Raw genomic sequence first — 16174 nt, forward strand, 5'->3', positions numbered from 1 at the left:
AGCGCCGCTGAAACCACTAGTCACGGAGTGTTGCGTAGAGTCGGGAACTGGAACTCCTCGGAACTCGGTTGATACCCATCTAGAAGTTTTCCGTTCCTATGCGGGGTATTCCTAGGCGAGTGAAAGCGCGATGCACTCCCGGACTGGGAAATATTTCATGCTCACCGTACTTCTCCCCCATCTTTATCCATCCATCCTCCTCGACCATTCATATTTGATGAGAGTCTCTCGGTCTGGCTCCCGCTGCCTCTTTTCACTCTCGAGTTACCCCGTCTCGACCAACCCCGACCACTCTCTCTTCTTCTCGCTCGTCCTCCGCCGCAAACGATACCGCGAAGAAATTAAATCATTTTTCTCAATTAAGAAAACCGTCTTGCTCGTCGTGCGCCCTCGTAACTGCAAAACTTTCACCCTGGCGGAATTAATTAAGAGGCCCTCGATCGGTGCGCTTTATTAATGAAGTCTGGCTTCGCCGCGATCAATGTTACCGGTTAATAATTACACGTACGGCTAACGATTTCCCAATATATTCATTCGTGAATCGTACAAAATAATCTCGGAGAGACGCACGCGCTCTGCCTCAAATAGTCTTTCCGGCCAAGTTAAAACCAATTTTCTTTTCTAGTGGAAAATTAAACGTCTGATATCTTTTTGCAACTTTAAGTATCTTGACGGCTAAGCTTCTTATAATTTAAGAAACTTCCTTCATTTATCATTTACGTTTTACACCACCCGAGGATTTACTTCATCAATTTTTAATATTCTTTGCATATCGCCGCGTTTTATTTGCACAATCTTCGACTGCGTATTATTTGGATACACTTTTATCGATTATATCTGTATTTTTGTCCGCGATATGCGAAAGGATTTTCCCTACGTGGCACTTTGTCGTTCACAAGTATCAATATTTCGGGTTCCTTTCGGAATTCCTATCAAGTGGAGAGGTCTTAGGAGAGATCTTCGATTACGGACAATATATAATACGCCCTGAAACGTTATGTCGGACGGAGCGATATACAGACACTATATTGGCACTAACGGCTTACATACATGGCCATAGCGAACAGATGCCCCTTCCACCTAATATCGCTTGCGGGACCTTACCCTCTATAACCCTTGTATCCATAGAGAATTCACCTGTATACATTCCTTCCTACATCCTCTACGAAGATACATATTGCACACGCGCCCTCTGCACCCATACAAGGTGGCTCCTTTCGCAGGATCCCTTCTATACAGAATCAATTGAAATCCATGTCTCGAAATGAATACTTGGTCACTCAAGTCATGTACATTCATGTACGTTTCCATTAATTCGTCACGTGTAAGGATGACGTTCTTTTTTTCATTTTAATCTCGTAATAGCTTTGAAATTAGAAACGTAGATAGGTGGAAAATTTATTTCGATGTTCTGCAAAAATTTTTAAATGACAAAAATAATTGTGCCCCGATATTATCGAAGTCAAATTAGTAATATTTATTAGAGATATCCAAAATTAAATCGATCTTATTTCAATAAGTTGCGTTTAAGATATTTAATATTCTTAAAAAGTTATCGTGAAATTTAATATTAAAATTTAATTCATACTAGCAAATTAATACGTATAATTTATAATGGGATATATTCCTAAAACTCATTAATACATTTACGTGAATGAATAAATATAAAAAATTCTTGCTTAGAATATAAAATTACTAAATCGAGATAAGTTAAATAACCAGAATATCATCATACACAATTTTAAGGCAAATTCTGTGGCATATTTTCGATAGAACGAGGAATAAAGAATAAAATGGATGAACTTCGTGAACTTTATGCAACCACACGATTTTCGACAAAAATTCGATCGCGGATGTTTTGTGTGTGTGTGTGTGTGTGTGTGTGAAAGCGCGAGTGGTCACCCTGTATACATTACATATATATACAATGTGTTAGTATTAAAGGATATCCATTATAGCACCTAGCCACCAAGTGCAAGTGCAATATAGCTGGTATAGCGCCATGAATTTTGAACGTATAGCAGTGCCGTAGTACGTTAGTGGTGGCGGTTATAGGTTGGTTCGCGTGGAAGGCCGAACAGACAAGTTTATTGTTTCCAGGGATTTCGCGCTAAGCCACGAGAGACCATCGTACGAATCTCTTATGAAGGATCCATATTTTATCAATCGATGTTCCCTTAAATACAACAATTGCTTTCATTGATCACTTTCGCGTCTCAAGCTTTTAAATTACGGGCATGTTACTCGTCCCATTTAAATTAGCACTCGCGAATATGTGACTGCTCTACAAAAATCTAATGTTAATATTCTTAACTTGGATGTATGAAATAAGTAGAATAAATCGCGGAGAATATATAATTTACGAAATAGCTGCGTATCTATTTCTACAAAATAGCCTATTCCACCAGATATATCCGTTTAAATCAGTTGCAACAGCTATAAATTTAGATATCGCTCTACTATCGTCGTAACTCCGCTTTCCATATCGCGGCCGAGGTCGCGCGCGTCGCAAGCCAAAAGTCAACAAAACGATATTTGTCCCACAAAAATTGCCGTGGCGAAGATTTAAATTCGGCAGTTGCATTACGCCAGCCGTCGCGGCGTTTTTATCGATTTCCCATTTTGAACCGCCGATCCCGCAGCCCTACGTCACATACCAGATTGGGGTTATAGGTTCCCCCTTCTCCCCCCGTTTCCCTTCGGTATTGCATAATCCGTGGAAATGTGTGTCGTGCGACATGTACTCGACCCGGAGTGCGCGGAAAAGCTACGATGCGATGATTTCTATTTGAATACTACATTTGGTAGAAAAATGTTAACAGGAAGAGGCAAAATACAATAAACTATTATATCAAAATTAAAAAAAAAATGATGGGATTCAAGAGAAGGCGACTCATTCAGGAACGGCTGGAATATTATAAGAGAGGATTCCAGGGAAGAGGCAAGTGCGCACCAGCATTAATGATGCCCTGAGGGTCTCCCATCTCCGCAATCCCCTTTATATAATTGTTACTCACACCAAAAAGAATATATATGTATATGTATATATTTTACTTACAGATCTATAAAACAGTTGTCCCACTGTGCATTAGATCTTTCGCGTGCTCATTACCATAAGAAAAAGGAAACCTGGTTAAGAAACTTTACGATGATGGTTCGTTACGCGACATGATTTTCTATATCTGTACACCATATTATCTTCTCTTCCATAAACATTTATCGCGCGAATAAACGCAGTTAAAAATCAATCGATACTTTAGCATAGTGGTGAGAAAGAAAATGATTTTGTCTTTTATCAGTTGTACAAGAAAAAAATGGTAAATTATCTTAAAGTTTAGTTGACAATTTTTGAAATTAAAAGTTTAGCTGAAAATTTAGCTGAATACAGATCTGAAAATAATTTTTTTTCTTGGATCATCAAAATAATTACAATTAGTATTAAGAGAGGCTCTAAAGAATTGAATCACAATAAGAATAAATGCCGATGGAGCCAACACAAGTTGTTCGTGTGTAAGTTAATGTAATTAGCAAACAAACATTACATAGCGTACAATATAAACGCAGACGTTTCAATCCTAGTTGTGGATCATCTTCACTTTTGAACGTCTGCGTATTATATTGTACGCTATGTAATGTTTGCTCGCTAATTACATTAACTTACACACGAACAGCTTGTGTTGGTCTCCATGGGCACCTATTCTTATTGTGATTCAAAATAATCACGTAGGATACTTAAGCTGGTCGTTAGAATATCAGAATCATGATTATTAAATGTCACGATTTGCAACATGATGTCACTCATCATTCTTGAACGTCCTTCATAATTATTTCGATAATTCAAATTTTCAGATCTATATCCAGCTAAATTTTTAGATACTTCGACAAAATTGTTTCTCCAATGTAAATTATTTATTGTACATTGCAGCGTGCCGGAATAGAAAGCAAATTGTCGAATAGAAAAATCGACAAATACAACGTTGCCGATGCCCGAATTTACGGCATAAAGTCTAACCTCCGTCCGCGGACCGATATACTTGGTCGACCAACAAATAATCCTCCTGTCGATTCGCCGATGATGAGCTAGGCGAAGTCGTTGCTGGGACGTGCGAGTTAATCCCGGCAAGGCGCGTCAGGAGGAGAAACCCGCGATTTAATCCCCGCGCCATTGCGCGGTAAAATAACATGAAATTGCGATGTCGCGGGTGCAAGGAGGATGCGACGGGGCGGAAAGGGAGTGGACCGGATTCGGTTGTGACCGGCGAGGGGGGTTCATCGAGGATCCCCCCGAGGAAGAGGCAGTGACAGGGTTTCAGAGTCGGATTACTCACGGCGCGGTGCAGAAGTTAGGCGAGACTACCTAGCGTCGCGTCCGGCTCGGGATAATTACGTGAGGTGCATTAGCGCGGCCGCACGTAGTGACACACGTGCATATGTGTAATCACAGGCGGTGAGGACCGCGACGTATGTGTGTGTGTGTGTGTGTGTGAGAGAGAAGACGAAACGCGCGTACGGCTGCTTGTCATGGAAAGTATACGTACATGTGGGTTAACCCATCAGCGGTGCGGTCGTGCAAACTCACGCGGATGCTATGCTCGCTCATACGCAGAGAGATCTAACGATTATTATTTTTGATAATGACTTCCGGCAATTGCGTATAATTAAGAGCAGAAGGCGCGATAACGCGGATACTAATTACGTGATTATGAGTCTTCGTCAGCTGTTAGCAACAGTTATAATAAAAAAAGAAAAATAAATAATTTTTGGGAGCTATACAAAGTAGCCAAAAGCCTTTTACTTTCCCCGTCCTACTTCTGACTTTCGCGAAACAAAATGCGCACACGAATCGGTTCGCTAAAATAGTACGCGCGTTCAACGCCGACTTCTATTCATCTGCCGGAATGAAATTCATTGCAGTTGAAATCTGACTTGGAGTGAATTTCATACGGATGTAGATTTATGTTAAAACAATTTAGGAAATTCTTGGATTTTCTCAGTAAAATTTAAATAAGGAATACTGCGAGTACATCAAAAGCTTAAATACTTCATGTGTCTCACTTCAGTTTTTACAAAACAAATACTTTACCGAAAATTCAAGAATATCACGTGCGCGACACTTAGTATTAAAAAATAAAATAATAAATATATTAACCTTATATAAAATAATATTGCAAAGGTATTGATAAAAAGTTTTTTAACGTAATAATATTTATGATTAAATATATTTTTATACGTTTAATCATAAACATTGGTATCGATCCATCTCTCAAAATTGTTTAAAAAAGGAAAAGTTTTAAATAAGCGAAGCGAAAAACAACTGCAGATTCTATAAACGGTTTCCGTCTTTCTTTTATTTTTAAATCCTCAAATAGAACTGTTTCGCTGAGCTTAAGAAAGTTATGATAGAAATCTAGAATATTACGATAAATTATATTATATAATGATATTTGTTCGCGAAAACAAAAATACGTTAAATATAGAAGCAAAAATAAGAAATATATTCAGAGCGTCATAATGAAAAATGTATGAATAATACAAAAATCGTAAAATATCTAGTAGTTTCCTCTCGGATAAAGATTACCTCGATAGTAGCGGAAAAGTGACCGCGATTAGAACAAGCGGAGCGCGAAAATGGAACGCTTTTGTAATCCTTGTAAATATGACGCGCTTTACATTAATTTATGAACGAGGCGACCAGCCGAGTAACGTCGAGCCGAGGCGTCGTTACGATGATATACGCTTACTAGGGGTGTTATTTGGATTTCATTACATGCACCGACAGACGCTACTACCCGCCCCTGGCTCACCCTTGTCACGCGAATCGCGCGTCTCGACATGTTGAGCAATTTGAAGCGAAACATGCGAGATAATAACGCGATGTGGCATTTTTTTTTTTTTTCATGAAAAAACGCAAACATACATTCATCGAATTCGTCAATTGATTTCAATGCACCCGAAAATCTGTTAATCGGTCACACCGCGCAATTTCCGTTGTCGAACGCGAATCCGCAATTTTTCAATACGATAAATACTTGATGCTCGCGACGGCAACCAATCGCGCCGATACGAAGAAAATACGGTCGGCTCGATCCGCCGCGCCGCCAGAAATTCAACCGGCTAATTGCACGGATTTTTCTTTTTGTTTTTTATTTTATTTCATTTTATTATGTTTTTTTCCCCGGAAAAACATTACACGCGATCGCGATGGAGAGGTGGAAAAAAAGGCACGCGCCCGATCGCGCTGCGAGAGAGGGCTAAGGGTCGATATTTTTTATTGTCGCTTAAATCCCCTTATCAACGGCCGACAGACAACGAGATAAAAAGGGTATAAAGCCTCGGACTTAATGATAGCTGTCTGACGGTAGATTACTTTTACTACTGCCGCTCGTTCGCACCACCACGATTGGACGATCTTCTCGACTCCGGTGGTTCCTCCAGACCGTCTGGCGATTCTAAAAAGCAGGTGCAGCCGCAGTTCCTTCTTTCTGTCTTTCTTTTTCTCTTTCTCTCTATCTTTATCTCTCTTTCTTCCTCATTCTTTTCTCATTCCTCCGCTCTTGCTCTCCACACGCTCGCGCTTTTTTCTCTTTATTGTGTACCTCGTCTTTCTTTCTCGCCGTTCCCGTATCTCTCGTTCCAGAGTTTCTCCTCGTTCTCATTCTTCCCGTATGATCGTGTCTCCCTCTGTTTCATCCTCGCACTCTCGCTCGCTCTCCATAGACGCTATTGGGGTTTACGGTTACGGTTAAGTAGAGGGCAAAGAGATCGTATCGTTTTCCGAACGATTTGGCTAATCGAGTGCCGGTGGCTCGAGATCTCCCTTTCCGCCCGCCGATCCCTCGTCACCGATCTCGCAACTACGCACATCCGAAGTGATGCTGGGAAACTCCATGAACGAGTATTTAAACCGCGATCTCGGAACCGATACTTGGCGAAATCTGGCGGCCGGTCATTTTCTTTAGAACGACGACGCTTATGGTGGCGCAATAGCAAATTATGCGATTGAAACAGTTAACAAAGACGCGACAATAATGCTAATAGTAATACTATTGAGACAGCACACGTACGCGAAAGCAATCGAATATATATGCAGGGTTCACTCACTCGTCTATCATCGTAATTATTTGCAGGATAATAATTTTTACCATCAATAATTTTCGTACGCACATTTTCCCATTAGGAAACGATATATTAATATTAGAGCACTATAAGAAAAAGCATTCGACTGTAAAATAATTTTAAGTCAGATTTTTAACATTTCTAATTTATTTAATCATGATAACGTTGTCAACGTGTAGAAATATTTAAAAACTAAATATTTTAACTTGTAATAACTTTCTAAACTGACAACATGTAATTAAAAGATCCCGTATGCTTTTGAAACAAAAATTGATTTTATTTATTTCAAAAATATTGTATTAAGATCGTAAGAATCACGATTATCTGCATAGACATAAAATTTTACTTTGTTCGTGCAAAGTAAATGTGACATTGAATTTCTCCTAAAATACCGTACTTATAAATCAAGATTAAATTTCAATTGGACATATTTGCTATATTTGCAATAATAAATTTTGTCCTCCCGACTATTCGGCTTTTCATATCTCGTTTAAATTATCCTTATCGTTTCGCTGCGGACTAACGTATCAAATTGCTGCGCCGTATTCGGCAAATGTTCGGGTTCGGTCAGTGCGCGATGTCCGGTTAGAAAAAAAAAAACCGCTCGAGTGAAATGGAATCCGCCCGGAAGTTAAACCAGTTCGGACAGAACGTGGACAGCCCTCTTCTTTTTCCCACAATTGTAATAATAAGCGGACAGAGCGTGGCGATTGGTTTCGATCGAGCAGCCAATCATCGGAAACCAATGTGGACGATAGCACGAAGAATGAGCTATTTTACCGCAATAGTATTTTAAGGAAGGCACTGTGGCGACGGAGAGTACGACAACCGGGAGGTTTGCCAAGCGATCTCTATTCGTTTCGAACTGTTTCTAACATTTAGCGTTTCTAACGCTTTGCGGTTAATTCGTGGATTCCCAAGCGATATTAAAATACGCCACGTTCGTGTTAATATGAGGAATGTAATTGACAGCCGCCGCTGAATTATGCTCATATCGTGAGCAAATGGTTAGAGCAATGCAATTCATTTTCGCGCGCAAATTGACGAGTAGAATCTAAATGTAACCCTCTCAATTAGTGTGCTTAAATTCGGAAAACGTGAATATTACTACGGAGAACATGACTTTAATTCTTTTTTGTATTTCTTCTAGTTTTTGTGAACTCTTCTCTACAAAATTACTAAATTTCAATATTTATTCAAATAATATTAATGAAATATTGGCTAAATGTAAATATATATTTATTTAGTATAAAAACCAATTTAAAAATCATTTTTTCTTATAGAGTAAATATTAATTTATGTACCGTAAGTAAATATACCATTAGTACAATTCAAACTTTATTAAAATTTAAAAAGGTTTTTCTCAGTATGCAGATGTATATCCGTATGTATTTTAATTAAATTTGTAAACTCAAGATTATCTTGGAAAGAAATATAGACAACACTTTCGACCAGATGCACACTAGAAAAAGTGCCTTCAGCAAAAGCTATTTGGTTAAAGCATTTTTTAATAATAACCAAATATTTTATGTAAGAAAAAAATTAATTACTTCTGCGAAATAGTTCGGTATATTTTAATCAAACTTTCCATTCATCGAACAAAACATTTTTCTTAGTGTACATGCCTTAGCATCGCCGAGGGTAAAGTTCGATCGCAATTATACGCGGTAAGACTGTTTCATAAACGCCAAATTGCACTTTCTACTCGGGATAAGTCCCAGGTGGGAGACTACCCAAAGTTTACGAGATGAATGCAAACGCGCAATGTGTCTACTTTATAGTGCATTTCTCCTTTCCTCCCGACCCCCGTTGGCCATCCAGCCACCTTCGCTCGATACATGGGTGGTCGATGAGCGAGAGGGAGACAAAGAATGTAAGAGAAAGGAGTGAAAGAGACACCCAACTAAAATAAAATTCTGCCTACGCCACTGTTTCGGATATTACGGCAGATATTTCAAACGAACAGGCACAATGGATCACCGCGCCTAACCCGCACGTAGCTCATCGCCGCATTTATAATTCAGCCGTCTGAAGTGGCAATAATGGCGGGGGATGCCGCCGATACTTAATACCACCACGCTGAAACTCGACGCAGTAATGGAGTATATTATTTTGTTTTACGATACGAGCGCGACGGGGCGTTCACTCGATCTCGAAGGTATCGATATTGCGAAGCTTCCTGACGTGCGGTCCGATTTTAATAAATTCCGGCTTTGCCTGCGACGATACACAGCACGGAAGCATCTTAGACCGTCTCGGTTTAATGTAGACTATGCTATCGCACCTCCTATCTTAATTTCGACGATAATTTCTACGCGTAATTTAATAATCGATTTTTTCTTACCAACGTAGCTTGATAAATTGAAAAATCAGTAGAAAGATCGTTAGAAATTGAGTATCGTATTTTGGCGACTGGTAAAACAGAATTTATAGGAAGCAGAAAGCCTGAATCAGCTGTCAATTTGATAGAAAATAGAATTGGTGTACAAGGGTGCAATAAATCGTGGCGAGTCTATGCTTTATTTTTATCGGATGTTATAGCCGCGGCCTAGAAAGTTTCGACGGTTTGCCCCTCTGTCCTGACAGTCATTTCCTTTTCTCTTTCAGGAAGGTATCGGCTCGCTAAAAGTGGTGCCTGGGGGAATCGAGCTAAGAGGTCAAGCTGCCGTGTTAGACGCCCTCGTGGCCTCCAGTCTGAGATCTCGGAGGGGCAAAAACTTGGTGTTGGAATCATGGAGTAATTTTACGGCCTCGGCGAGATCTCACGATGGTCGGCTTCTCGCGCGATTAACAGTTGGTAAGTTATATTAATGGTAGCGTACAGCAACCAGCATTTTTCACGCAACTCCCGATGTCAAGAAGTAATTTTAATACTCCAGAGAGAAATAAAATTATATAAACGATCTAATTTGGAGCTATACACGTATACGACTGAAATCTAGTTTTATGAGAGGTATTCGAGATTGAATTACAGAGGAGAGATGCACTGAAAACCAGTTGCTCAATATTTTATATTTTTCGTACCTTATTTATTGTATACGTCAATATTTTCTATTTTTACTTGTAAATTAATGTAAGCAAAATTTAATGACAAAATTATTAAGTATATTGTGCAAACTAATAACACTTTGAAATTAGATATTACCGATTAACTAATGTTAATTTTGAATCAGTTTATATAACTGATAATAATGCAATCATGCAATTTTATAGTGAATTTTTATATTGTTATAAAAAAAGATTTATTGTAGAATATTTTACATTTATTGTAGAAACATAAAAAATTACTATAAAGTTTATTATAAAGATTAAATCAATATATTAGTTTCATAAAATCTATCAAGTTTCCTAAATTGTACCACCATAAATTTAATACAATTTTATTGCAATAATTGATATTAATGTAACACTGATAAGTAATAATAATAAAACAAAAATAAATAACATACGAATAAAAATATGTCAATTGCAGAAAATAAATTCAACCCAGTTTTATTTCTACATCATTACTTTTTAATTTATTAATTATTAAATACTTTATCCTTTTATCGATGAATTATTAATAAAATATGTGTTAATGATTTATTATATTAGCAAATTATATTTTAATTCATAAAATACAATTTAAGAGACTCACAGGTATAATTTTGCCGATCGGTCCTAAATTATATCTTTTATAACATGTTACAAAAAGATTTGTAATAAATTAATTTACTGGTGAAAAGTTAAACATTGCAGTAATATATATCTGAAACATTATCAAGCTACAACATTTATTAGCATCAATATCAAAGAAAATATAACAAAAAAAATATCTCAAGTGGTACACATTTGGTGCACAACTCTCCCCTACATAATAATGTTTAATTTGCCGTGTATAATTACTAATATATTTCAAATTTAAAATTATTATAAATGTATTCGATTAAATTCTGCTTCCAGGGGAGGATCGCGTCGACTGTGTGTCTAGGGGTTTCCGAATAACCGATCCAAGTGGAGGAGTACTCTTCTCCGCGGACAGGAAACAGGTTATCGTAGGGGCGGAAATGTTGAGGGTGACCGGCGATGGTGGTGCCGTTTTTCAAGGGAGCGTGCAGACTCCGCTGGTTAGAGGAGAATCAGGACGCGGTCTCAAGTAAATATATTACAGATATTTTTACAACGTAAGCATACGGGATATTGAATTTTGTGCAAGTCTCGAGATAGATTTTCCCTAAAACTATCCAGTTATCTGATTTTGTTATCTACAAATAGATGATTTCTAGATATTGTTGTCAAATATTATACAATTATTTGTAATCACATTAATATATGCGTGTCAACAATTTCATCGAAATTTAATATAAATATCTATGTACATAATTGTATTCCATCAAGTAGTAATTATACGAGTAGAGCCAGACAGCTCATACAACAATGTTACTATTCAAGTCGGACAATTGCGAAAATAATTTGTTAAACTGAAGTATGATCATCGATTATCAGCTATTTTGGCAAACTCCGCGAAATACATAAAGTTTATAGGTCGAGGATAAAACGCATTTATATTTAGTACACCGGCATACAAACTAATAATAAAGACGCCGAGTGAATTGGATCAATCGATCGTCCTCGTTCGATCGTACGAACGAATAATAACGTTGTAGCACCGTTTCGTTTCCTCGCGAAGAAGTCGTTTCGGAAATGGCAACTCCGTTCCATCTAGTCCTTCAATCATCACTTTCGGTCCGAATAAGCTTGTACAATCCCTTAACCCTTCTACCCCCGTCCTCATCCTCATCTCTCACCAAGCACCTCGGTGTATTACGGCGGGGGATCGAAGACTGCAAATGGTGGCGACGGTAGGACGGAAGGGGTTGGAAAGATAGCAAAGAGGGGGACAAAACGAAGTTGTACCGCCGCGCCGCGGTTATTGATAGCGCCGGGCAATTTACAGACGGATTTACGATTACAATAAAACTTTGCTCGGGCGGAAAATTATATTCATAGGATTGGATTTGCGCCAGATATGAAATAGCGCGGATCCCGAAGAGGTAGGATGAACGGAGGCAGAAGTCGGGGGGTGGGAAAGCGACTGTGAGGGGGAAATAAGGTGATGTAGAACGGTAAAAGAGCAGCTTCGCGGAGAACGCGGAAGGAGACGAACTAGCACGTGGACCATCTCCACCGAAGGGAAAATCGATTATTGCTAGAGTTCGACTTCGGGCCGCGGGAGTCAATACAGATATTACTCTGTTGCTGGAATACTTAGATACAATACGATGGTTTACGGGCATACGGAGATTTACAGTGCAATCCGCGCCACTGTTAGAACGATAGTGATGATAGTACTGAAATTGAGGTATACAAGTCTAATGCCGTCGCTCATCGGACAATGATTGTATCTGTATTTTATTTTAAATTTCGCGAAAATAATAAAAAGCATCGCACCAGTCTCTTACTTACTTTGAGAAAAATTAAATAAAAGATTAACTAAATATTATGTTACACATTATTATATTGCTCCAAAACATTATTACTGTTTTTTCATCGCCAGTTATTTTTTATATAATACGTTACAATTATTTTATTCTGTTCTAAAATTTTTGACAGACGTATTTTAAAAATTGTGTGAAAACTTTGCATCAAATACTTGATAAATTTCATATCATTTTCTTTTTAATTGATAAAAAATTAATAATAGATATTAATAGATTGTAAAAACCAAGAAAAAGTGAAACATTGTGAGAATCTCCATTTAACTCTCAACTACACTGGCCAAATATAATCTATACCACACACAACTATATCCGCAGGGTAGTTTTGTACTCCAAATTTTAATAAAAATTTTAACAACAATAATATTTGAAAAATTGTTTTCTTTTTATCTGGTGTAGTAATGGAACATTCCAAAGATACAAGATAATCATTTATTACAAATACACCATAAAATAAAGTTTTTATAGAATTTTGAGTATTAAAAATAAAGATTTTTTCTAATTTGCAACAACATTAACTTTAACATACTTTTTTTTCTAAATAACAGTAATCTTGGACTACAATTCAAGTTATTTCAATCAAAAGTTATTTGCATAATTGTATATGTAATTGTGTACATTTATATCCTGCCAGTGTAGTTAAAAGTTAAAATAAAAGATAATTTGTCGGTAATTTCACTTACCGATACGATGCGCAACAGTGGAGTAATAACTGCATTGTAGCTACGTTGATCTGTAAAATAAAAAATATACCCAAATTATTACACAAGCATTCAAAATAATTAATATCAATAAATAATTAATTTGAACAAAGAGATTATTATTACGAGCATTGGATTGTATTCTTTATTTTTTAATAGATATTTATTGAAATAATTATATAATTAAAAAGTTATTTTTAATTATAAAATAAAACTTTGTGAAATATTTAATTCTTGTATATAATGTAAGACTCAAATCAACTAACAAATACTTGAAAATTTTATAAAAGTAAATGATTTTAAAGATGTTTCATGAAAATAAATAATAACTTTCATACAAGAGAGCAGGAAAGACCAAGACACAAAAGACAAGTTGATATTCTGTTTATACATATTGAAAAGGGCAAAATTATCATAAAATATCTCTTATAAGTACTATAAAAGAGGAAAAATCTAATTCTAGAAAGGTAAATTTCTGTATGTTTCAAAATTTCATATTATTGCTGTTCAGCCTCAGAGAAGATAAATCAAATATTATTAATTAAATAAAAAGTTTCTGTTACTATATAATGTTATTTTGAATAATAATAAGTAATTTGTTAAAATAAAATGATTGAAATCAAATTGTATATGTAACGATGAGGTATGATTCATATTTAAAGCAAGTTTCGTTCACAATCTAGTAAGAAGTAAATTCAATTACAACTTAACTCTAATAAAACGTTTATACATAATATTTCTATAGCAAGCTACATTTAAAATAATTGACATTTTTTCTGTAGCAGCATTTTGCTATTTAATCATCAGTAATTTTAAAAGATACAGATCTTTACAAGAAGTTTATATCTATTTTTTCCATTACGTTTTCTTATTAACTTAATATGTTATAGTGTAAATTGCTTATATGACAAGCTTCATAACTTGTCATATAAGCAACTTACACTCTGACATGTGCGAATTTACTTTGCTATCGAGACAAGTTTGCTAAAATACAGAATGTTCAGATTTATTACAAAGAAACTGCATCATATACAGAATTCAACATTAGTAGAGTTTAATCATAATAATTAATTATTTAGAATGTCAAATGCTGAAGTTGTGATAATTGTGCCAAGCCCTAATCTCCCCTGTCAAATATAAAATAAAAATCACTCACTCTAAGGTTGCTCCACTGTCTTTCGATGCCATCCCAGGCCTCCTCTTCCTCTCAGAACCATTTGACTCTCGTCCACAGATTATTAGGATCTTCCTCAGAGACACACACTGAAATTAATTACGTTCTAATTAATACAATTGCGATATTTTACACGGCACTCTTGAAATTAAAACTAAGACACAGCAGATGTAAATTTTTCACGAAAAAAATCACAAGATTATTTGTATTTCCTAGACCTTAATTAGTCTTCAAACATCGGAGATGTACTGAAAGATGTCGATTAAATAGATTTTTAAACTCCGGTATTTTCTTTCCCCCCCTTCTTCATGCAACGCTCGCACAGCATTGACTCGCGAAAGTAAGGTTAATTACGATCGCGGGACTTTCGCCGTTGGTTGCACACGCGTTTTTATATCGCGACGAAACGCAGCATCGCGACGAAGCTACCTTACAAAATTACTCTCACTGTTATCATCCTCACTTTCGCATTCGCGATCATCCCGCGAATTCGCGCAAAATCAGAGCACCGTGCATCCAGAATAACGCCGATGGCGGGAGCGCCACGGTAAATCCGCGAGCGGCCGACTTCGCGTTGGAAACCGCCGCGGCGACCTGTTGCTCCAAGCTCCAATTCGGAAAATCGCCACGCTTGTAACAGATAAACGGTGCGTGCGTTTCAGAGCGGCTCGTATCACGACGAGAGGGATCCGCGCGATCGCGATGTCGCCCTGCCACGATTTCCCGCCCGGCTGATCTTACTACGCACTACGCACCTTCTCAGAAAGCACCGGTACACACACGAATCGCGAATGCGTACCCCTCTGCGAGAGAGATAACGAGCACTAAGAACGGGGAGCTAGTCGCCAATTACGCATATGTACATTTCTGTTTGCACCTACACTCGTCAAGATCGCGCCGCGTAGAAACTAGAAGGTCGAGGCCGGTCCATGGCGTGCTCTGCGTGCCTGCGTTGTTGCGTTGTGACGTACCTCCGTTAGCCGGCAAAGATGGCGGTGGCAGCGATAACTTCATACCGACGCCACCGCCGAATACGCGGATCACTTCACACAACTAATTAAAACGCAACGAACTTACTGAATGTATCGAAAACCGTTGTGCAGCAAGGGAAACGCACAAGATATTTCGAACTCGTGAATCCCGAATCGAATATACGCATTGTTAATGGACAGTCGATGCGTCACATTTTTTCCACATCGCTTTAATCCACTCGTTTTAATCGGCGATCCGATAAATCTAAATTCACGAGTCACATCGGGCTTTCGATTCGAAACGTACATACAAGCGAAACGTTATAAAGCTCAAACTAATGCTATCGCCCTCGATTTGATCAAATAAAAAGACAATTCTCAGTAAATCGTCACCACGAGACGATAAACTCCGTAAATTTCAAACGCCACCGAGAAGTTTCTCGATGTTTCTCCGAACAAATAACTGATCGAGATATAATCCCGATTTATATACGTACCTACGTGTACCGTAGGCAATGCCTCGACACGTTCTCGCGTCGCAAATCACGAGCATCGGTCAATCCGCGTTCATGGGAGACGTTTAAATCTCCTGGGACAATGCGACGTACGGAGCAACCCGTCCCGCTGCCGCCTCGCTCGAGCGCCGCTGCGTGAATGACGGGGCAGTGACCGGACGTGTGACGCAAACAAGGCGCCGCGCGACCCTTGCGTGTACACACCGCGCGCTATACAAAA

The 16174-nt window shown here is 37.8% G+C and overlaps 1 protein-coding gene and 1 long non-coding RNA gene across 4 annotated transcripts in view; one reads left to right on the plus strand and one right to left on the minus strand.

The window, feature by feature from the left end:
- The window catches only part of LOC105195166 (zeta-sarcoglycan), a 207219-nt gene that overhangs the window by 186493 nt on the left and 4552 nt on the right, over positions 1-16174 (plus strand). For all 3 annotated transcript variants that reach the window (XM_011160445.3, XM_039448922.1, XM_039448921.1), the window contains 2 exons: positions 9724-9913; positions 11059-11251. In XM_011160445.3, coding sequence (XP_011158747.1) covers positions 9724-9913; positions 11059-11251 — 383 coding nt within the window. The remainder of the gene's footprint in view (positions 1-9723; positions 9914-11058; positions 11252-16174) is intronic.
- LOC120357701 lies at positions 14447-15339 on the minus strand. The gene is made up of 2 exons (XR_005574704.1): positions 15224-15339; positions 14447-14557 (listed from the first exon to the last, which is right to left on the minus strand). It is a non-coding gene; the product is annotated as an uncharacterized LOC120357701 (long non-coding RNA).

Source organism: Solenopsis invicta, chromosome 5, assembly GCF_016802725.1.
Source record: "Solenopsis invicta isolate M01_SB chromosome 5, UNIL_Sinv_3.0, whole genome shotgun sequence".
Classification (NCBI taxonomy): domain Eukaryota; kingdom Metazoa; phylum Arthropoda; class Insecta; order Hymenoptera; family Formicidae; genus Solenopsis; species Solenopsis invicta.